This window comes from Egretta garzetta, unplaced genomic scaffold (assembly GCF_000687185.1).
Source record: "Egretta garzetta isolate BGI_Z169 unplaced genomic scaffold, ASM68718v1 scaffold96, whole genome shotgun sequence".
In the NCBI taxonomy this organism is placed as follows: Eukaryota; Metazoa; Chordata; class Aves; order Pelecaniformes; family Ardeidae; genus Egretta; species Egretta garzetta.
Genome location: NW_009259965.1, coordinates 1,813,523 through 1,834,995, shown reverse-complemented (window position 1 = coordinate 1,834,995; position 21,473 = coordinate 1,813,523). Strand labels below are relative to the sequence as shown.

Below are 21,473 nucleotides of genomic sequence, written 5' to 3'. Positions count from 1 at the left end.
GAATTAAGGCATCTTGGTCCACTAAGTGGAACAGCTTGTGGAGACCATTCTCAGGCTTGCTCAGCGTTTTTTATTCTGATGTGCCAAATAAGTTACAGAAGAACCCCAACCACCAGCATTATCCATCCCGCTTCCACTAGGGAGGTGGCCGTAAAGAAGGGGCAGCCTTCCTTCACTAAGGAGAGGACCCACTGCAGAAGTGAAGAGAGTTCAGGCATGTGTTCCACTACCGGGCTCCGCACTTACACCTTCAGTGCCACAAAGGTTTTCCCAGCCGCATATTTAATGGAAACTCAGTGGGCTGCCCCATGAACAAGCAGAACTGCCTTATGCTTGCCTAGGCGGCTCCTTGTGCCTTCAGTTGGCAAAAGTAACAGCATTCGTGGGATACTCAAGCTCTGTGTCCGAGACAGATTCATTAATGGTAAGGAGTTCTCTGTCAATTACTATAGGGGCAGTCAGTTTTGCACTGCAGACAGAGCCCCTCTCCCTCAAAGCTTGGAGTTTAAAATTTAGTCATATAGAAACTTTCAACAAACGCAAAGAATGCTCATGCCGCAGCATGAGGTGTTTCAACAGCAGCTCTTATCCGATTGACTGTAGAAAACTGCCAGCCTGCAACATGTTCCTGCATCAATACAGCGATCAACTTGGGATTAGACCTTCAGCCTACGCCGCTAGCCTTCAACATGGTACCTTCTGCCAGGTCCTTTACTCTCCTCCCCTTAAGTCATCCTCACAGAGTTCTCCCAGGTAGTAAACCCTTCACGCCCCAGCCTCCCTTCTCACGCTACAGCCTGCGGCCAGAACATCAGAGCATGGTTTGTCTCCTTGCAAACATTCCTATGCTGCTGCTGCAAGCAAGGGAGCAGAGCAAGCAGCGCCTTTGGTAGAAACAGCTGCCTGGCTTCAGAAGGGGACTTCTCTTTGCCAGCCCATCGGTGGCATCTACCGAGAGCCAGACCCACTTTTACAGGTCCTAGCGCAAAAATTCCACTAGTTCTCTTGTCCCTCAAACTTTTCCATCATGGAGGACTCCTAATGGATTTCAGAAGTTTAGTTTCTCTGTAGCCCCAGCAAGTACCAGCCAGGGCAGCTGTTAGTTTTCTGCTGCTGTGTGCTTGAAGACAGCAAGTTTATCAGCGTTTTGCAGTTGGGACCACACGCTTGTTATGGTTCTATGACATGCATCTATTACTTGGAATGCAACAAGTGCAGCGTGCATTTTGCAAGACGGTATCTACCTGCTTTAGAGAGCTACACAGAAGTTAGCAAGCTGCCTGGCAGAGCAGATCTAAAGCCCACTTCTCAGGTGAAGGGGACTGCTGCCAGTTAGAAGGGAAGGAGAAGAGACACCTGAGGGAAGAGAAATAAGCAAGGGAAGTTTCAAGGGAAGTGCAAACAGCAAAGCAATTTGAAGCAAGACATAAGGCAGAATACAAGATAAGGCAGGTTAAAAATAAAGCTTGTAGTTTGGTTTCCATCTATACTTTGCATTTCTACAGCATCTTCATTCTACATTTGCAAGCACTTAAACATTCGGCAATTTAAATGCAGCACAGGCCGTCAGGCTGCTGGTGAGCTATACTGACCCCAGTCTCAAGCCTGACAGTGTCTGGTATAGTTTCAGTTCTTAGCCAGTCATGAGCCAGCATTTACTCCACATTTCTGATTTAAAGCATTTACAAAGTACCAAGGAAATTCAGTACTGACTGAATCAAGTGTTCAGGTGTCCTTTGTCAGTGGCATTAAAAGGCGCAATAAACAGAAAATTCCTGTTCAGGGCTAAAGCACCGAGTCTTTCCTGTGTGGCAACACTCATCAAGTGCTGCAATATCCCTACTCTCAATATCCCTACTCATTCTGCTTTCTAGAATGTTTAACTCCTGACTTGAAAGGCTCTTACTTCATTTTCTCAAAATACATGCTAGTATTTTGCAAGAAAAGCTTTCCTCCTGTCTGTATGGCCATCTGATTTATACCTCAATAATTCAGTTATGCTCAACAGCTTTACCGAGATCCCTATACTGGGTGGGATGAGAAAGCGCCATGCAGGACATGGCAGCGTTCGTTGTGACCTGTCACAAAGGGCTTTAAAACCTCAGCTGGGAGGCTAAACTTGTAAGGCCAAAGGATTGTTCAGCTGACAGCTATTGAGGAGTCAGGAGTTTGCATCATGTGTAGCTTTAGACAGAGTTGGCTACAGTGTCATTACAAAATATTTTCAGATATAGCAAGTGATCTGTGATAGCAAAGTTTTGGACTGGGATATAGCAGAATGTAGTCATTAAAGATGTGTCTATCACGTGCTGCGTGTGTGTGAAGGAAGAACCAAAATTTGCTTTGCCATGATGTAACTGGTCTAGGATTACACCCACACCGTACCATTACCAGCAAGGAAGCTCACACCAGTTCCTATCCTTTGTGTGCGCACAGCTGGAACGCTCTTCTACGCTGCTAGTGGGACTGAGGCGGGACCCCTGGGGTGCCATTTCAGCCTTGGTGGCACCAGGAGGGGACTCGCTCAGGGTCCACCACAGGTGCATTCCCGTATATGCTGCGAGCTCCAGGTACAGGCCAGAGGCCGTTCCCACCAGAGAGGGGCCCTGCCAGTGCACTGAGTCCGACTGGAACGTGGCCGCACGCCCTGAGCTGTTAACATTCAAACTGTTCCAATACTACAACTATGTGCCTAACACTAAAGCAGCATAATTCATGTGACAATTAATACAGACAAAATCTAACTGATTCTGAAGAAAGTTTACTCCTCCTCCCCGCCTAGCCTTGGAAAGCAATTTTTTCTAAAACCAAAGTAGCCTGATCCTGAGAAAGCACGGGAAGTTACTGTCATTCACTCATTCTGATTACATCTCTGCTTTATCACTACAGGGTACTTGCAAGACTCGCCAGTGTCCAGATTCCATTGCTCTTGATATTTTAGAAGTAGGTACAGCAAAGACTATCCAGAAAAATACATTCTCAACCAAAAAGAAAAGAAATGTTTGGCTTTCAATAAGTGTTTTAAAAACCATACTGTATTTTTACAGCATTGAATATTCAGGCCACATGATGGTACTAGATCCTGAAGATAAACACTATCTCCACAGTCAAGTCTGACAATTAAGTAACAGTTCAGTATGATTCAGGACATAAATAGTAACTGGTTGCTAACCTGTGAGGTATCCTGCTGTTTGAGTCTCAGAAATGAACAAGTCATGTTTCTGATCCTTGAAGGCACTCCATACAGAAGAACGAGACAGAATTTCATTTACCTACAGTATTTGAAGAGATTAACACAGTGAGCAAGTGACAGCTGTAATGATCATGGGGAACAAACTCATTTTCTAGAGCCAAACCATTCTGAAGGGATTACCAAGCAGCACAGTAGTAGTTTAGGCTGTGATACAGAATCACACATTTCTAAGGAGCCTGTTTTAAGTTGCTTTTCTGTTTGAATTGTGTGGCTGAACACACAGTGCAGAAGGCTCATAAAGAAAAGTCACTTGGCAGCTTGACTTTCTCCCTTATTCCCCAGTTAGGCAACAAGGAAAAGCAACCCTGCGAGCAGCCACTTTGCCACACGTCTAGAGCTGAGGTAGAACAGGACTCTTCCCGTACTATAGCGAGGTAGGGCCAACTTGGAGGAAAGACGTATCCCCAGTTTCCCTCCCTTTAAGAATGTTTTCAACATAAAGATATGAGAAAGGCACCAAGAACCAGCACAGTTACTGGGACCAATTTTACCACCTTGAATATACATCCATAACACTGCTACAGTTGTCTACATCAGTATTTATCCAGGAAACAAAAAAAGCATTTAAGTTTCTAACAGAAGTTCTGAAGAGTTACTAATAGAAGCCTACAAAGTTATAGAACATTTCTGCACTTGGGACTTGCCTTTTCACTCGTGCTCTTCACATGCATTGAACCAACGACGTCTCCACAAGAGATGGAGACGTTCCAGCCCATAACAACTTTGTAGTTATGCGATGTTAAGGTTTTAGGTAGAATGATGCACATGACAGCCGTAAGACTAAACAAGCAGTGTTCTGAGTTTGACCTTCCCAGGGTACAAAGCCCAGTTCAGGACTTGTCAGTACTTACCTGTTCTCCGTACTGCAGGCTGCGAGACATGGATTTCAGAGCTTTAACAATCTGAGCTTTTGTTGCGGATGGGCTTTCCAGGTTCTCAAGACCAATACCTTCAAGGAGCTTCAGAAGGTAAGGGACCAAATCTGCTTTCAAAGCCTGCAAACATACCCAAATGAGTTGTCTTAACAGGGACTAGGAAGTCCCACACAGATGTTTTACATCACTAGCATTAGCATGAACCACAAGTACCAACAGCTATTACCAAGTACGTTTCGCTAGTCAGCTTCCCCTGAGCTGTATAAATACATACAGGGGAAAGCAAAGATACTGTCCAGCAGTGGTGCTCTGTCTAGGTGTAAACTCAGTTAAATTAGCTGGCATTCCTACGTTAGGCTTTCTCAGCGGACACAGCCAACACTATCCTATGCATTAAGCTTCAACGCTCAGGTAGCATCCTGGAACAGATCTGCATTTTGGATAGAGGACTGACTTCTGACTTCTCCAATGTGAAAGGCACGTTAGTTAGATGGCTTCTGGGAAGCCTCTGGACACTGAAGTTGAATGGTACCTCTGTTCTTATGAGCAGGTTAGATAGACAAATATAAAAATACCACATTTTTACAGACTGAGAATATACTACTTACTTGGGCTACTAAGTCATTTTGCTCCTTCTGAAACATTCGATTAAGTGCTTCACAGGCTACACCAATTATATCCGATCTCTTTTTCATTCCATTCATGAGAGGGCTAATGGTCTCTAGCGATGCCATTGCTCGAACACAAAGCTATAGAGAGACAGAAACATCCAGAGTACTTTATTTTAGGCTAAGCTCGACCGTTACTGGCAGATAGTCAGCTAAGACCATAAATTTCTCAGTGTCTTTAATCTATTGGTTCCCCGTTAATTAGCTGTAAGTCCCTGCTCACCTGGTACCCAGTATTTATAGGCAGAATAATGCCCTTCTAGGAACACTACTAAACAATACAAATAACTCCAGTTACGCCTTTTTCTCTCCTTGACCACTTAAATGATTCGGTACCTCATTGTCAGACAGTATGTGCATGACACGAATGGCACTTTTAGGAATGGCGTTGTTCTTGTGATTCATAGCTTGGATTATCTTGTGAAGATGCCCAAGCGGAGGAACTTGATCAGCCAGCTGAGGCTGGGCACTGAACAGGCACACAGTTGCTGTGGTAATGGTTTCTAAAGTTTCCCCCTGCAAAAAACCAAAATCCAACAGAAAATGTAACTCAGTAAAGTCTTATGTGTCACCAAATAGCAACATTTTTCACTTGCTCTGTCACATTACATTTTTTGTTCCTTAACAACTTTATCATGTCACTTTGCTTTGAAATTGTTAAAACAAGAAGTTTAGAAGAATGTGACCAGCTCCAACAGTGGCAAGCATTCACTGGTTTCATGAACACAGATCTCACAGAAGTTTCTAAGCTCTACTTGCAGTACCTAGAGAAGCCAGCATCTGGCTGCGGCCTCTGCAGGCACAGCAGCTCATGTGCTAACCTGCTCAGTGGAAGCACAATAGCACCGAAGTTGAGGCTGGCCACCTGAAGGCCTTAATGGGTTCTGCAGTCTGTGCAGCAGCACTCTCCACACTTGTGGTATTCTGCATGCCCACACAAACTGCTACCACATCTTTATTAGAGATGCCTGTTTTACTCAATGTGCAAATTAGCTGCCTCCCTGCAAGGCTAACCCAGAATCTGTCTAAACACTGTTTCAAATTCAGTTATGAGTAATAGCATTAAGTGACTGACTTGAACATTGTTCTCATTTAAACTGTAACACGTTAGCTCTACTAATTGTTAGGTGGTAGCCTTGTATAGGTCACGTAATTTACACCAAAGTGTGAAGTTGGTGTTACAGGACATTAAACGCGTCAAGAGCTTAAAATTTTTAGGCAGTGTAGAACAAGCATTGTTTTCTTAGGTTGGTCAGTCATGGAATAATTAAAGACAATTCCTTTGTTAAGCCTCATCTCTACCACAAAACAAGCCTCCAGACTTACTGAAGCTAGTTCTGTGGCTTCAGGGACCTTAAAAGCACTGACTGGCTTTCAGAAGTTGCCTAAACATCTCTCTATGCTTTTACTGAGTTAGAAAGCAGAAAAAAAATCATTCATGTTGGGAAGAAAGTGTGAGAATGAAAGTTAATCAGATACTAACATACTAGTAGCTTAAGAACATTAAACAAACTCAAAGAGCAGAATCAGAAAAATCATCTTACATGGGGGTTATTTTTCTCCAGTAGTTCAGTAAACTTTTCCAACAGTGCAATGAGAAATTCTCTTGGTTTCCGTAAAACCCAGGCCGGCTGGGCAATAAAAATCCTTAGGAAGACTCCCCCCACTGAAAGTTCACCTTCTGCTTCACCATACACCACAGCAAAGTCTTCAGGCAGCTGTTGAATTGTAAAGTAGGAGGAGTTACTGGCAAGGGTGTTTGAGAGCTGTAACTTTTTCACTAACATCATGACTACAATTGGTAACGGTCACTGAACTAACTGTATTCTTCAAAACAGACCTGTGCAAGATCAACAAACGCTTCATCTTGAAGAAACATGAGGTAAGAAGTGAGAATAGAGAGAACAGTGCAGGCAGTACTGCTACACTGGACTTTTTTTCTTTCCAAAGAACACAAGTAACTAAGTCTACAACTACACTAGTGGTAAACACTCATTCAAGAGAAGTACCAGCAACAAGGCTGATAGAACAGCCCCCTCCTTTCTTTCTTGCACGCTTCCGGGGAAGGTTTCTCACCATTAACATAGGGAAGTTTCCAGTTTATGTCTGCAGCAAAACAGCCATCCTGCATGTGTTTAGAATCTGTTTTCATGTTGAACTAGACCACTGTTGGGAGGAAGTCATTCCTGGCCTTTCACAAATGTTGGTAAATGCTATAGACTGAAACAACTCTGATTGACCTGATGTTATGGAATGGCTCAGGCCAACAATTTCTGAGGCTCAGTGGCTTACTAATGTTCCTGAACATTTACCACGACCAAGTTTACTACAGCTAGGTAGTAAGTGACTTTTTCCAGGAAACTGGTATTGTCCTTCGTTGCTGGCTTTTGACCTGAACTATCACAAAATTCAGAGTATTACTGGCAAACCCCACAAGTGTCTGATTTCAAGGTACAAGAAATAACGAAAGCAATTCAATGTTAAAACAGTTATGTTAGCACAGCAGTGAGTTCCTGTTGGTACTTTAAGAGGAAAGCCTGTCAGAGTTACACACATGCATATATTATCTGCTGGCTTATAGCCTCCCTGGACACACCCAAAGCAGAAACAGTATACTTTTACCTTCCAGTTAGTGTCAGGGTTGTCCCTCTGAAGTTTAAAGTGCCTTTAAAAAGAAAGTATGTTTTAACAAGCAGTAAAAGCAGCAGTCAGTTGTCTTCCCTACTTGACACCTCAGTCTCCCTCCATAACTGTGAAGTAGTTCCAGTTCCTAAGCCCCATTTTCTCCTCATTGTAACCCCCTCCCAGATCTTACAGCAGTGAGCAAATACCTGGATTGTGCACAAACCGCACTTGCATCACTGAGTTACATGTAAAATATACAGTGAACAAGTTTCACTGAAGTCTGGCTTGCAAGGATTCTACTTTTTACAGGCAGAGCTCTGTCTCACACTTCTATAGCAGCTCTGGTTTACTGCCACTAAAAGAGTGTCTCAGTTAAGGAAATACTTAGTCAGTAGGTCTCCACATACTCAAGCATCATTTCTCGAACTGTTGTCGATACTCTCTCCCTGGAGTTGTCATTCCAAATTAATTCGGGATTTTCATGAGTTCCCTCAAAGATATGAACAGCAGCTTCAGGGTTGTCCCTCATGGCATCCATGAAGACTCCAGGTAAAAATTTCATTAGTGTAATTCTAACCTAGAAAGGATTAACAGAATTGACATGTAGTACACCACAAGTCAAACTAACAGACGGAAAAAGAGAGAACTCTGGGAAGTCCAATTATTTGTAGTGCTATAATGCCAACTGCTACAACACACCACCACAAAATAGAACAGTGCTATCATGTTAAACAGCAACAGCCCATGACAGGTCTGAAATCTAGGTATCTAACGTTAAAGTCATTACAAATGGAAACCAAACTGCTTATAGTAGTTACAGTAAATACAACTGCTTCTAGAAGTCTGCTCACAGAATAAAAGTTAGCAATTTTGAAAAAGCCAGACTGCTCTTCTAATGAATGTTTCAGTCACAGAAGAGTTTTTTTTTGTTCCATCTTCAGAGAGGCCGGTAATATCAAGATAAGAGTTCCACAAGAGCCATTAAGATTCTTACCTTTGGACCCACCAGCTTATCTGCAGTCATTTTGGCAAAGAGCTCTGCTGTTTGGGCTCGGACCTGCGGATGGGTCGAGTTGCAAAACATGTCTAGTAAGTAGATTAAAGCACCTATACAAAGAGACAGGAAAACATTCACATTTTTTTCTGGTCACAAGTAGTATGAATTCACCAATTCCACACTGACTGTTCTAAAGGGAAGAGTAGGATTTGGCCACTGTATTTGCTTTAAGTCCAGTGCTGCAGAAAGGTTTGCTTTCAACGTAGTACTGTACCTTTTGCCATGGCCTCTTTAATTATTTTTGTGCTAGACGTCAAAGCATACAAAGTTTCAAGGACGAGTTGCCGACCTGTCAAAAGAAAAAGTATTAAGAACTTTGTACCATATAGACTATTAACCAATCAAAAGTCAACTAAACTGATCTTAACAGGAAGCTGCATCAAAACTGCAGTAAAGCTCATGACAATTGCAAGCTTAAAGATTTCTGGCTAAATTGACTTAGTTAAGGAACGTCAGATCAATCACATTCTAGTACAGCATCAGTCTTTAATTAGATGTTTACTACCTAAAGGAATTAGTCAATGAAATACTACGCAATTCAAACACAAATTCGAACACCTGCAATTCCTATGTGTCAGCTCACACATTTAAGACAACAGGTTACACAGAACATTTTTTTAATCATTCCCACTAAAATGCTGTTTTAACCCAAAACTTGCTAGTAAATTCAGCCAGCTGCATTTAATTAATTTCTGAGTTGGAAACCCTTTACCTTGCAAGACTAAGAATTACATGGTACATACTTGAAGGTAAGGAATGCAGGAGTGCCAGTAAGTTAGCAAGAACCATTGCCTCAGCAATATTGTTAACACATTCTTGGTTACTTGTTACTATGTTCACTACCTGTAAAAGACCAGAAACAACACTTGATTATATTCCAGCTGTTAAGACATTGTCCAGAAAATACAGTGTAGGATGAAATCAGTCGCCTCACTGGCCAATATAGCCAGTATTTATGATGTTTATCCCTGCCACCAAATTGTCTTATCACCCCAGGGAAGAAAGGAGCAAAGACACAGACAAGAAGCTATCGCTTGGTCCTCCAAGGAGGAACTGACACCTTGGAACCCCGATCTTCATACTTTTCAGGTGCTACTTTTAACAGTTACACAATCAGGTTTGTTTATACTGATGACATAGAGTATGCAGACAGGGTGGGGTTGGTTTTGTTTGTTTCATTTAGTTTTTTTTACCTCCAGAGCCAACTGCTGCACCTGGCCAGCTCCATGAACACGCAGAAGGGAGAATATCAACTTAAAGTGACCTATGCATTCACACTCAGAACCTGCAAGAGACCAAGTAAGTTACTCTCTTCATGTTAGCCAAAGCGTTCACTGAAGTCCATCCCAAGCCCACATTTCACTGCAGAGAGAGGTGTTAAGCACTACATGTCTGCGTATAGTCTGCCACAGCTCCTACAGGCCAGCACCTGCTACAGAATTAGAAAATTATGAAGTCTTGTCTATTAATCTAGCTTTCACAAAGTCTCAGGTCAACAATATTTCAAAAAGAGGAGATACTTCCTCCCTCTAAGGCAAGTAACCGAGCTAGTTCTTGGACTACTTGCATTCTTACAAGACAACTAAGCGAGTTCAGTTATTTTATTTATCATTGGTTATCAGTACTTCTTGTCTTCAAATACTTGCCCTTTCTGATTATCTCAGCTCGGAGCAGGGTTGCTATCTGCAGCAGTAACAGCTGCCTTCAAGGTTATAATTGCCCAATACAGATAATCCAGCCTGAGAACCACCTAACTGCCCATTATTAGAAGCCGTGATAGCAACATGAGTTGCTTTTAGAACTAATATACAATACAGTAGGAAAACGTCTTAATTGTGTGTCCAGGCTTTTCCAGTCTGTACACTGGTATCTGCTCATAAGTCTTTTCTGATATTAGCCACCCACTCAAGAGCATTTTCTCCTCCTGCTTTAGTAATGCCATGACATGTTTTTAGGTGTTTACTAAAAAGCAGTCCTCAGCTCAAGGGTGTTCTTTTTGGCTTTTTTGATACAAGGAAGTTTAAAAAAAAAAAAAAAAAAAAAAAATCGGCTAAAATTCTTTTGAAGGATTACAAGAAGTTTCATCCAAGAAGTTTAAGTCTTCCTAGCAAGAGCAGGCTAGAATTAGAGTTAAACCCCAGTGTTTCAGAGAAGAAAATAGATAAGGCTTGGATTTCACACAAAACTTTAATACATCTACTGATAATGTTCTCTGGGGGTGGGTGGAACAAACAAAAATGAACCAGCAAGCCTATATGGCTTATCAACAACGCTGAAGTCTGTTAGCCAGCAAAACAAGCTTCCTTCTGGCTGGAAGACAGACTACAGAGGTCTGCATTTTTTAAGGTTGTCCACAAGAAAGCCTATCAGGGAAGTTCATTTTTAAGCTTACCTGGGTTGTGTTTTATCACGTTTCTCAGAGCCTCCAGGGCCATTTCAACTCTCCTTAACCGATCTCCATGTTGATTGGACTCTACTTTCCCAGTCTGCGTTATTGCCATTAGCGTATGGAGGTACTGTGCTTGTGAGCCTATGTAATCCAAGAGGCTTGCAGCAAATGCTTTAGGAAACTTTAAATTAGAGATGAAAATGTTTTTAGCTCTGTGATGCAACAGTATTCACACTAGAAAAAAGTGTATCCAAATAACTTGTCCTACATTTCACATATCCCTTTCTTCCAGGCAGGCAGGCAACACTTTTCTACTCTGATCATTGTAACATCTGGAGCACATTAACCCTATTTATATTTAAACAAACCCTGCAAAACCTGCCACTACTTCAACAGCATTCTTAAGATGTATGTTTGTCCACCTATATAGATGGACAGCACAGCCACTAGGCAGAACCACTACCTCCTGAAATTACTGAATAAACCTGAGTCTCTACAAGCTTGCACTGCAGACAAAAGGCATTAAGCCATCCAAAGCAGCACATCTTATGGCAAACTCATTGTTCTATTTAATTTATTCTACTCCAATAGAGAGATATCCCGTAAGCATGCTGATCATGTTGAAGGCAACTTCCGTAAGATTTCACATTTTCTCCATTCTGTTTGCATTAACAGATAAAGAAGGAACATTACAAACATAGTTTCAACAGGAAGAAAGAACATTCCAAATATAGCTTCAACAGAAAGGTTTTTAAGCTACATCTCACCTCTAGTTGGAAGGTAGGAACCTCATTGTAGACTCTAACAAACACCTCTCCCACAATAAGTTCCTTTGCATGGTCACTGAAGACAAAGTCAGATCCGTAGCTCTTGTCACAATCACCCTTTAGGCAGAGATAAGCAGCACAAGCTCAGACAGGAAGTAATCTTGTAGAAAGTGTAAAGCTATAACCCAATAATGAAATAGACAGTACTTGAACAGAAAACTTAAAGCTTTAGCAAAAGTCAGAAGCTCAAGACAGATTGAAACATAAGCATGCAAACTCTTCGGTTTTTTGTTTTCTTTCTAAGACTACTGAATGAAGGAAGCAACTTGGGAGTAGACAACAACGGATACTTGTATTAACGATACCACTGTATTACAAGCAGCTACACCAGAACACAAAATAGTTTAAAAAATAGTAGTGGGATGTAAAGTAAAGAGTATCTTACTCTTTTAATCATGCTTTCTTGTTGAGATTCCAAAAACTCAAGTAATTCGGCTCTTGTCCCATTGTTCCAGATCAAGTAGGGGTTCTCAGTGTTACTGTTAAGCATCTTGAGAGTCTAAGAAATAAGGAATTTACATGATGTGACACATTTATAACTCAGTTCTGGATCATTATGCACAGTAATCAGTGTTTCATGATACAAGTTAATCCAACCTCATTAACAACTAAACCAATTTCATAAGCAGGTTTAAAGCATCAAGTTGTCCACATACTAGGAAAACAGCATGTGTAAGTTATTTGGTACCATACAATCCATATTTTATTTTTTCTTTATTCTGCTTGGAGCTACACTTACTTCTGATTCTCTTATTTTTGACAGTAAGCAGCAACTACCTACAGCATCTCTTTGCAGATGACTTCCTTGGCACCATTAAAAAGAATAGTTTAGCCTTTGCTCTCCATTATCACTATATATCCTTAAGCCTTCAATTACCTCACCTTCTTTACTCCCATTATTTGTTTTGCAAATATTATTCTACAGGGTACTGTTCCTGCCCATAGTATTTGAGGCTGAAACAGTTTTTCCTTGCAATTACTTAAACTGCAAAGGAAAAAAACCAAACCAAAACACACTGCTGTTCTCTGCATGAGGTTGGTCTAGGAGAGTTCAGCGTTTTACAGGTGACCCAGTACTCCTTCTGTAAATCACCAAGGAAAATTTTGGCCAACAGATGCTTACCTCAGTAGGACTGACCACAGCGAGTTTCCTTGCAATATAGGGTGTCAACATTCCAGCCAAGCTTTTCCTGATTGTTGGGTTTTCGGGTGTAGCTTGTTCTTCAGAGAGATACCCTCCGAGGCGACTCAAGGCCAGGAGACTGAGCTTAGCAAGGCTATTCGCTACCTCCTGAAAAATTCAGAGACAGTTATAAAAAAGCTAGAGCTTACTGTAGAAGTATTTGAATAGCTAGAGTTGTCCAACACTTCTGCACCAGAACTGGTATCTCCTATTTATCTGCATCGCTAGTCACACACTGATGTCTAATAAGACACTAGGTGCTGCACAATATGACCACTGTATTGTGGTCTTAAGCAACACAGTTAGGCATGAACACTGATATGTAGGAAAAACTGGGGCATCAAGGTGAGCCAAAAGCTTACAGAAGCTATTTAGTGTAATAGCTTCTGGCCAGCCAACAGCTCCTGCTAGCACAGTCAAATATCAGCATAAGCCTTTTATGACAGTGATACAAGAGTTAATAACTACAATAGACTGTTCAAAGCTCACCTCATCTAGTAGCTGAGGAAGAAGTGCCATACTTAGAGGGTCACTATTTAAGGAAATGAAGTGTGAAGCCATTTACATAGCTGTGAGGCAAAAGGACAATACGGTCCTAAGGCAGACATTTCAAGTAAGTTCATGGTGTTGCTAGATGGCCCCTTCAGTTGAGCCTCAAAAGAAAAGGACTTTTTCTTCTGATAGCACAAATTTACTTTTTCATTGTTCACCGTAGATAAAAATCCCTTGCACTAAGTCAATTAGAAACTATGGGTTTGGCAGCTTTAACATTTGAACTCAAAACATAAGCTACTTTTTTTAAAAAACAAAAACAAAACAAAACCAAAACCAACCATAAACACAAAACCCAAACAGTATTTACACTACTAGACAAAAATCCCCTTCAAAAACTGCTTTGTTAACATTATTGTTCATGTAATTCAATGACTAATGAGTATTTGAATACACTTATTTTGTTAATAACAGATGGCAAGCAACAGCCATTGCTGTCTGGAAGCATGCAACTTGTTAACAGTACCTGGTGATTTGAATCTTCACTTTTCTGAATACCGCTCTCTTCTAGCGTATAGTCATAGTTGAAGAGGTAACCCAGTAAGTACCAGAGAACTCCAGCTTGGAACAAGTGCGTTTGTAGCCAGTAATCTAAGGCAAAGGAGCTAACACACTCCACTCCCAAAGAAGCTACTCGCGGTATGTTCTGTGGAAGGAAAAGAAGTTTGCCTTAGTACTTGTGACCAAGGAAAGCCAACTGGCTTCCTTACCAAACAAAGGCTTAAAGCCAAAACTTGCTAATGCTAGAGTACTATCTGAGCAGCAGAGAGATGAAAACCGAAGTAGACAGAACAGTATCTGCAGCTGAAGTTAAGTGTCTGGTAGCCTTTAAGAAACATGGCTCATTAGTCAGCATCCTTCAAAGGAAGAGTGCTTGAATAGTTATTTCATACAATGAGAAAGAAGCACTGGTGAACTGGTGGAAAAACAATTCAAGAAGGTGGCAGAGATTCCCAGGCAAGCTTTTCATGTGCTCTGCAGGGACTAAAGAACAGACAGGCGCTTATAGTCCATTACTATAATCTGGTTTTGTAGTATTCTGTTTTCACATACCCCATATGAAAAGTTCAAGACAAGTTTTCCTTCCTTAATTCAGACAAAATTTGGCATTTATATAACATAAGTTCTAAAGAGCTAAATGGCAAAAAAACCTTCTTAAATACTGTTCCTAGACTCCTAAATGTCCTTAATTCAGACAAAATTTGGCATTTATATAAGTTCTAAAGAGCTAAATGGCAAAAAAACTTCTTAAATACTGTCCTAGACTCCTAAATCAGCATAAACTCTACCTGCTTTGCAAGACCTAGCTCTAGTACTTTTATCCGCTGATTTAGTACAGTAAACCAATCAGCTAGACCTAAGTCAGTTAAAAGGCAAGAACAGCTGAATCTTTGTAGTGATTGTGTTTTAAGTCCACTAAATGGATTCAAATACAGGCATTGAGAACAAGGCAGTGAGTGTTCTGTATCCCACAATGATTAGCTGGGATCTTACAGGAGGGTTTGATCAGCCTCTGCAATTGTCCTATCTCCCTTAAGAACAGAACAGTCCCCTAAACATTTAACAGTTAAATACCCATTTAGGCAAAGGAAGGGAGCTCTTACCTTGCCATAATACAGTAGCCTACAGAGGTCCTTAATGATGTTAGGCATTTCTGTAATCTTCTCTCTGCATTCCTCAAACTGAGCTGCTACGCTGTAACACTTACTAATATATCCACATACCTAAAAAAAGCAATATTTTATTGGTTCCAAGTGGAGGGGAAAGGCATGCTTACAATCCTATTTTTTAATAGATATAACACTATACCAGTATTTTAAATTATATACACACACTTCTATGTATTATCATACTATATGTACATCATATTATATAGTCAGTCTTCTGAGAAGCTCATACAATCAAAGTTGCTGCAACTTACCTGGACAGACATATCATCTGGTTTGCTAGAACGAGTCAAGACCGCTACACAACGGTTAAATGCTTCTTGCAATACCTGTAAGGATCAGGTGATGCGTAAGTTCAGTCACAACAAAAACTGATAAAGGCTGGCAGAAATTAAAAATGGGTTTATCAGCTAATGTTTTATGTCTGAAGGGAAACATTTGACAAAATCTGCCGCTTGCTCAAATGTTTTGTAGGGGCAAAATTCCTTGCAAGTACTGGTACTAGCATTTGGTGCTTTCGAGTCGATAGCATTCTGACATGCAAGCTAATATGTGCAAGGAAAATCCCTTCTGCTGAAGTGACTTGTTCACATTTATTCACATACAGAACGCAGAAGCTCTCAATAGAGCTCTATAAAGAAGAGAAACATCACATGTAGTTTGCTTTTCCACAGTCCAACAGACAAGCCTATGTCCTCCAGAAAGGGGTATATTCTGCAAGAGGCTTCCCCTACTGCATCCAGAAAAGAGGCAGTAAGAATGCACAAGAGTCTCAACAAGACCAAAGCTGATTCTCAATTGCATCTGATGTTCTGTGCATTGAGGATCTATGATTTTTAGCTGTGGAAGAGTTAGACTAAAAAAAGAATTTGTTTCAGTAAGTTTCTTTCCATTCACCTCAATTCCATTTTCTCTTCTCAGTTCCTCTGCGTTTAATGCTGAACAATTGACAGTATGGAAAGCAAGTTCCGTAGCAGCAGGTAACAGAGGAGATTCTTTGGAAAACAAAAGGTCATCTGATGTTTCAATGGTAATAGTCTTTATCAGCATAGGATAGCCTGCATACTTGTAAGGTTTCAACTCTGAAAGAGAAAAAAAAAGGTTGAAGGGGAGAGAGAGAGAGAGAGAGAGAGAGAGTCTAAACATTTTAAATCAGCACATAATTATCAGTGGAAGATATATCAGATATATAGGGACTGGGAGTCAAAGAAAGCCAACACCTGGGAAAACTGGAGCAAGACTGAGCAGTCCACACAATCTGACTCCTTATCACGTAAGACCATTCATGCTAGAAGCTGACAAAGCTTCATGGAAAGAACTCATTTAAGATTAAAAAGACTTCTCTCCAGCTCAGCAAGCCCCCAAGCTCAGAGCCTTCCAGATGATGCATGTCTGTCCCCAAAGAAACACAAGTATAGCTTTGTCTCCCTGTCTTAGGCCATGACTGTCTAACAATAAGCCTATAAGGACATTTTCCAGTTTGATGTGGCAATTGTATGTTTTAAATAATTATATTTTTCTTTCCTTTAGGGCTCAGCAGTGCTAAAGAACAATTTCATCTTACAGTGTGGAGCCAATTGCGAGCTGACCTACATAAGTCTACAGTAATGTTGTCACTGCCTCCACACAACTGACAAAGCTATGACTGCATAGGAGGTTCTTAGTTTACCATTACAATCTAACACTTACGTAGCAAAACACTGTTGACTCTGCAAGTCCCCCAGCCAGGGACTGTAGCTAGAGCCAAGGGTTGGGGTACTCTAGCTCTAATCTCTCTCTTTCCTAGTTGGGCTGTGAAAGAGGTAGTGTTGCAGTACACTCACCAGCGGACTCTAACACTAGTCAGAATTTATGCAAGTTTATCTCATTTTTTAATAGCCACATGAGCATAATCTCATTTATATCCAGAATCTGCCATTTGGGTGACTAAGTCCTAGCTAGGACTTTTCTGCATAAGCAGAATTGTAATTTTAAGTTATATATGGAGGAAGATTCAAACTGATTAGTATTGGTGCAAAGAATTTCAAGAAGCTATTCAAGCTTTTTTTGAATTAAGTTCTACTGCAAATGAATTTATTTCATGGAAGAAAGAGTCATACTTTGAAGCCCTTTACCATAGCTACATAATGCCATGGCAAGGCAGAAACCAGGTCAACATAATGGACTCAAGAACAGAAGAGATTAAAACTGACTGTAATGGCCACTAAAGAAATGAATATAAAACATGCTTCTGAGAGAACATGCTTACCTTCCTTATGCCTGTTGAAGAGGATGCTTTGAGTTTTCAAGATCAAAATGATGTTTTCTGGATCTGGCCCATCTATCACCTTGGCAGACTTTGTGCATAGGAACTCATACGCTTTATTCACTTTTTCAAACATATCCTGCAAATAGAGAGAAACAGTCTTAAGAGTTGCTAAGAACTCCCTAAATTACTGCAAGCCTGCAGCATCAGTTTACATGCAGGTAAAACAAAGCATTCCAGGTTATTAGCCACAGTACTAGTTTTGTTGCCTTATTACACTTAAGAAAATACTCTGAATAACCTTAAGAACACCGGTTTACAGATCAGTTTTCTTTTGTCTCCTGAACTCCGTCATAGGCAAGAGGCTAAAGCTAAGTCAATTCCACTATGACAAAAGTACAGCTTAATTGATTGTAACAATAGGCAGAGGATGCAGCCTGTCTTTGAAAGGGAGCAATTAGCTTATTTAGGTCCTGTATAACTCTTTAAGCCAGATGCTTTCCGAGATGTGGGTCTGACCTGATTAAATCAGTTTACTGTAGAAATACTAATATTCCTTAGTTGACATCAGTTAAATTACTCATCTGTAGTATTCATCTGTATTCTAGTATTCATCTAGGGCATAGCTTTTACAAGGGAGAAAGAAAATATAAGTGGGCGCTTCAGAATTCTTAATACATGTAACAGCTGAATTTGTCCCCACTTCATTAACGCCATAAATTTGTATTGTACATACCCTGCCTTCTGGATTCTTGTCTGGGTGATATTTTTGTGCCAGCCTGAAATAAGCTTTCCTGATCTTGCTTTCATCATGCCTACAAGGAAACAAGTCCCATTACCTTGAATAACAAAAAAACCCAGAAATACAAGCCTGGATTCTGACAACAGTACTACTAGTAACTGCAATTAAGTGAAAAATACAAAGCTCTCATATTTCAATTTGAAAATCCCACTTCATCAGCTGACACTGAATGGGGGTAATCATGTGGCCACAGAGTAGAATTTTAGAAACAGAAAGTATTTTAGTACCTCTTGTACTGAATATACTAAACAAAAGGTGTTCAAAGTCCCTGAATCTTCTAAATGAAGAGTCTAAAAGATCAGTAAGTGGTAAGAGTTAGTAGTTCACGATTTGTAGTAACGGCACTGTTCTTGAAGGATAAATACAAAGTGTGGTCAGTTCTCTTCTAGAGGCCTGAAGTCAGAAACCAATGGCAAGATAGGAGGTAAAATATCCCAGGGGTATTACCACCAAGAAAAAGGACAATATTTGGCATGTTCAAGTTCTGCCATATTCTTTGCTTGCTATGGTTGAGTCTAATGCTTGTCCTGTAAAACGGCCTAGTGAGTGTTTTGAAGCAGAGCTCAAAGCGTTTTTTTTCCCCCCCCAGTTTGCATTTGTCTGAACACTTTATAACTATTCTCTCAAACACTGGAGTTTGCTTTATCTAAAAAGAAACAAAGCCTGAAAAATCCATCTTCCACTGTGGAAAAAGTAGGTGCTAGACATAACTGACCTAGTACCAGTAATTGTTTGCAGGTACTGGGATAAGAAACTGAAGTGTACAGAGGTTATGTAGATGTACTTATACAACTTTATATACTGAAAACAACTTACTGGCCTTGCCCTTTGGGAAGGTTAAGGACTTCATAAGCATCATCTATCGACATGGTAGGTGGCTTCTTTTCTACCTCCTTCTTCCAAGCTTCTAGTGTATCCTTCAATAGTTTAACCTAAATAATTGCAACTTATTAGTGTTTCATTTATGCTGACACCAGCATACGTCATCTTTATTAAAAAAGTGCTTCTTTAATAATGAGTCCTTATCACTCCAAGTTCAAAGACCTACTCCTTTTACCTTTAGTAATTATGGTTCTCCCTCCAGTCAGGAAGCAATTCAGACTTTGCTTCACTGCAGTGCTATACTTTATTCAAGATAAGAACATCTTAAGATTAAAATGTCTATGTAAGTGTCACATTAGAAGAGGGAGAATCACTTAGATGAGATGCAGTTCACATCTCAATACTACAAAAACTGTAACAAAGCTGCATGAGTAAGTAAAGCTGCCTGCACAGATCTAGACGATAGACTTGTACCAGAAAGATCTCACCAATTCAGTTAATGTACCAATACCAAGTTAGCTCAGTTTCTTGGCCAGAGTGGACAAGTAAGAACCCAAAAGTGATAAATCCTCCCACCCCCAATCACTTGAGGTTCATCGAAACACTATCTGAAGTTTCTTGGATGCTTTATTTTGCTTTTTTAAGTAGTCACCACAAGGAGGGTATACTTAACACGTGGTTGCTATATGGCATGAGGACTATTCTGCTTCAAAATAGTGTTTTGCTTATGAACCAAGTCAGGATGAATCAGTTACTTGCAACAAACCTAGCATTTGATTTCTTTAGGTTTTGTTACAAATCCTACTTTTAGGACTCTGAAAGATTAAGAACTAAATAAATCCTAAAATACTTCTTACTTACCGGATCTTTAATCGGCCAGTCTGGAAATCTGAGTGTATCACAGAGATGCTTGAGGTAATAAATATTACAAAACAGCTCATTTTCCAGTTGTGGATAGTTGATAACTGGGATAGGACAGTATTGGTAGAGTGCTCTTGTATTGCTTTGAAGACGAGGGGTGAAGTCAGCAAGATGAGCAGCAATCTTCTCTATCATAAGACGCCTAAAAGTTACAAAGTTCGGTTTAACACTTGCCAAGCAGTCCTCAATAACTGTGTTCAATGGTTTCTTCTGAAGAGATCTGCCTTAGTAGTTTCCCCACATTTCAGAAGGGATTCAGAATAGGATTCAGTCCTATTCTGTTATAAAGCTGTCTCAATGCCATGACAATTAGTTTATTAAAAACAATGTCATGTGACATTTTGCCCTCCCTCAACACCTCTTTACTTTTTGGGAGACCCTAAAAATGTATTGTGATATTAGAGGTATATCTCCTAGACAGGTGCTGGTAATAAACAAGTACAGTAAGTATAAAGCAGTCCACATAAATAGTGAAGTCTCGCACTCATGAAAGGAACTGAATCAAGTATGAGAGAGGCAGGTGTAAAGGCTGTCAGATGTTCAGGGAAATATTCCCCTTCCTGCTGCCAATTCCACTTCCCCCCACCCCTGCTATTTTTGACAGAAGCAGAGGGCAATGCAAGACATTGCCCTTGCAGAAGGCAAACAGAGGGAAGTAACGAAACCATGGAATCCAGGTATTTGGGGCATTCTTTAGAAACGTCAAAGACAAGATCTCTTCAGCATGAGATGTAGTTCAGATTTGTTTGTCCTTCTGACAGAAAGCAGTTACCTCATTTCATTGCTCCAAATTGCTTCTGGAGTATCAAATTCTCCAAGGAATATCTCAGAAAATTTTTCCGGTTCATAGTTTTCTAAATAACACACCATTGCTTCAGGAAGAATATGTCCAAGTATACTTCTTTGAACTATATCTTGACCTTTTGTCTACAGAAGAGATCACACTGTCATCTCTAAGGTAATCTGAAATCAGTCTTGTTAACCAACCCAATATCTAAAAAACCCTCCCCCTTTGCCCTTATAGTTCTTGAATTCTAACTCTTGAGAAAACTTAAAAAAAAAGAACAAGCATCGAGTATTGTTAAAACAACTACAGGTGGTCTGCAAAGCTATTTGGAAACAGAGGTAGTTACTTTTGCAATCTACTCACTTCTTCAGACTTGAAAGCTTGTTTTGTATGTGTGTATTTCAAAAACCTGTAACAGAAACAGCAGTTATTTTCTGTTTAACTGATATTTAAGGCACTCTTGAAAGCTAAACAGACCAACATAGTCCAGCTGGCAAGCCTCATACATTTACTCTGAGATAAAACAGTTAACAGCAACAATTGAATGAATCTCTGTACAAAGTCCCTCAAATCCTTGGGAGCTGCACCAACTTAAGCACTCCTATGTTAAAAGTGTTCATCGTTTCAGTTTGAAAGTCTTGTTCCCGAAAGCTTGCTTTCTTCGCATACACACACAAAAAAAAAAAAAATTAAGCTGACCGTTCTTTTCCTGCACTGTCAGATCATCATTGCAGGGACGAAACAAGATGATCTTATGCTAACTGCTGACAGTCCTGTTACACTGGAGTCATCATTTCCCA

The 21,473-nt window shown here is 40.4% G+C and overlaps 1 protein-coding gene across 3 annotated transcripts in view; it reads right to left on the bottom strand.

Annotated features, from left to right (window-relative positions):
- The window catches only part of DNAJC13 (DnaJ heat shock protein family (Hsp40) member C13), a 49,249-nt gene that overhangs the window by 535 nt on the left and 27,241 nt on the right, over positions 1 to 21,473 (bottom strand). For 2 of the 3 annotated variants that reach the window (XM_035895690.1, XM_009640182.2), the window contains 25 exons: positions 21,037 to 21,082; positions 20,659 to 20,813; positions 19,827 to 20,028; positions 18,960 to 19,075; positions 18,078 to 18,156; positions 17,345 to 17,480; positions 15,994 to 16,178; positions 15,351 to 15,425; positions 15,034 to 15,153; positions 13,896 to 14,075; positions 12,818 to 12,985; positions 12,080 to 12,193; positions 11,635 to 11,751; positions 10,871 to 11,048; positions 9,672 to 9,763; positions 9,222 to 9,321; positions 8,693 to 8,767; positions 8,416 to 8,528; positions 7,829 to 7,998; positions 7,419 to 7,461; positions 6,341 to 6,514; positions 5,133 to 5,312; positions 4,737 to 4,877; positions 4,105 to 4,248; positions 3,173 to 3,272 (listed from right to left, as the gene is read on the bottom strand). In XM_035895690.1, coding sequence (XP_035751583.1) covers positions 3,173 to 3,272; positions 4,105 to 4,248; positions 4,737 to 4,877; positions 5,133 to 5,312; positions 6,341 to 6,514; positions 7,419 to 7,461; positions 7,829 to 7,998; positions 8,416 to 8,528; positions 8,693 to 8,767; positions 9,222 to 9,321; positions 9,672 to 9,763; positions 10,871 to 11,048; positions 11,635 to 11,751; positions 12,080 to 12,193; positions 12,818 to 12,985; positions 13,896 to 14,075; positions 15,034 to 15,153; positions 15,351 to 15,425; positions 15,994 to 16,178; positions 17,345 to 17,480; positions 18,078 to 18,156; positions 18,960 to 19,075; positions 19,827 to 20,028; positions 20,659 to 20,813; positions 21,037 to 21,082 — 3,203 coding nt within the window. Of the gene's footprint in view, positions 1 to 3,172; positions 3,273 to 4,104; positions 4,249 to 4,736; positions 4,878 to 5,132; positions 5,313 to 6,340; positions 6,515 to 7,418; positions 7,462 to 7,828; positions 7,999 to 8,415; positions 8,529 to 8,692; positions 8,768 to 9,221; positions 9,322 to 9,671; positions 9,764 to 10,870; positions 11,049 to 11,634; positions 11,752 to 12,079; positions 12,194 to 12,817; positions 12,986 to 13,895; positions 14,076 to 15,033; positions 15,154 to 15,350; positions 15,426 to 15,993; positions 16,179 to 17,344; positions 17,481 to 18,077; positions 18,157 to 18,959; positions 19,076 to 19,826; positions 20,029 to 20,658; positions 20,814 to 21,036; positions 21,083 to 21,473 lie in introns of those variants that run through there. The other variant, XM_035895691.1, reaches the window with a different exon arrangement.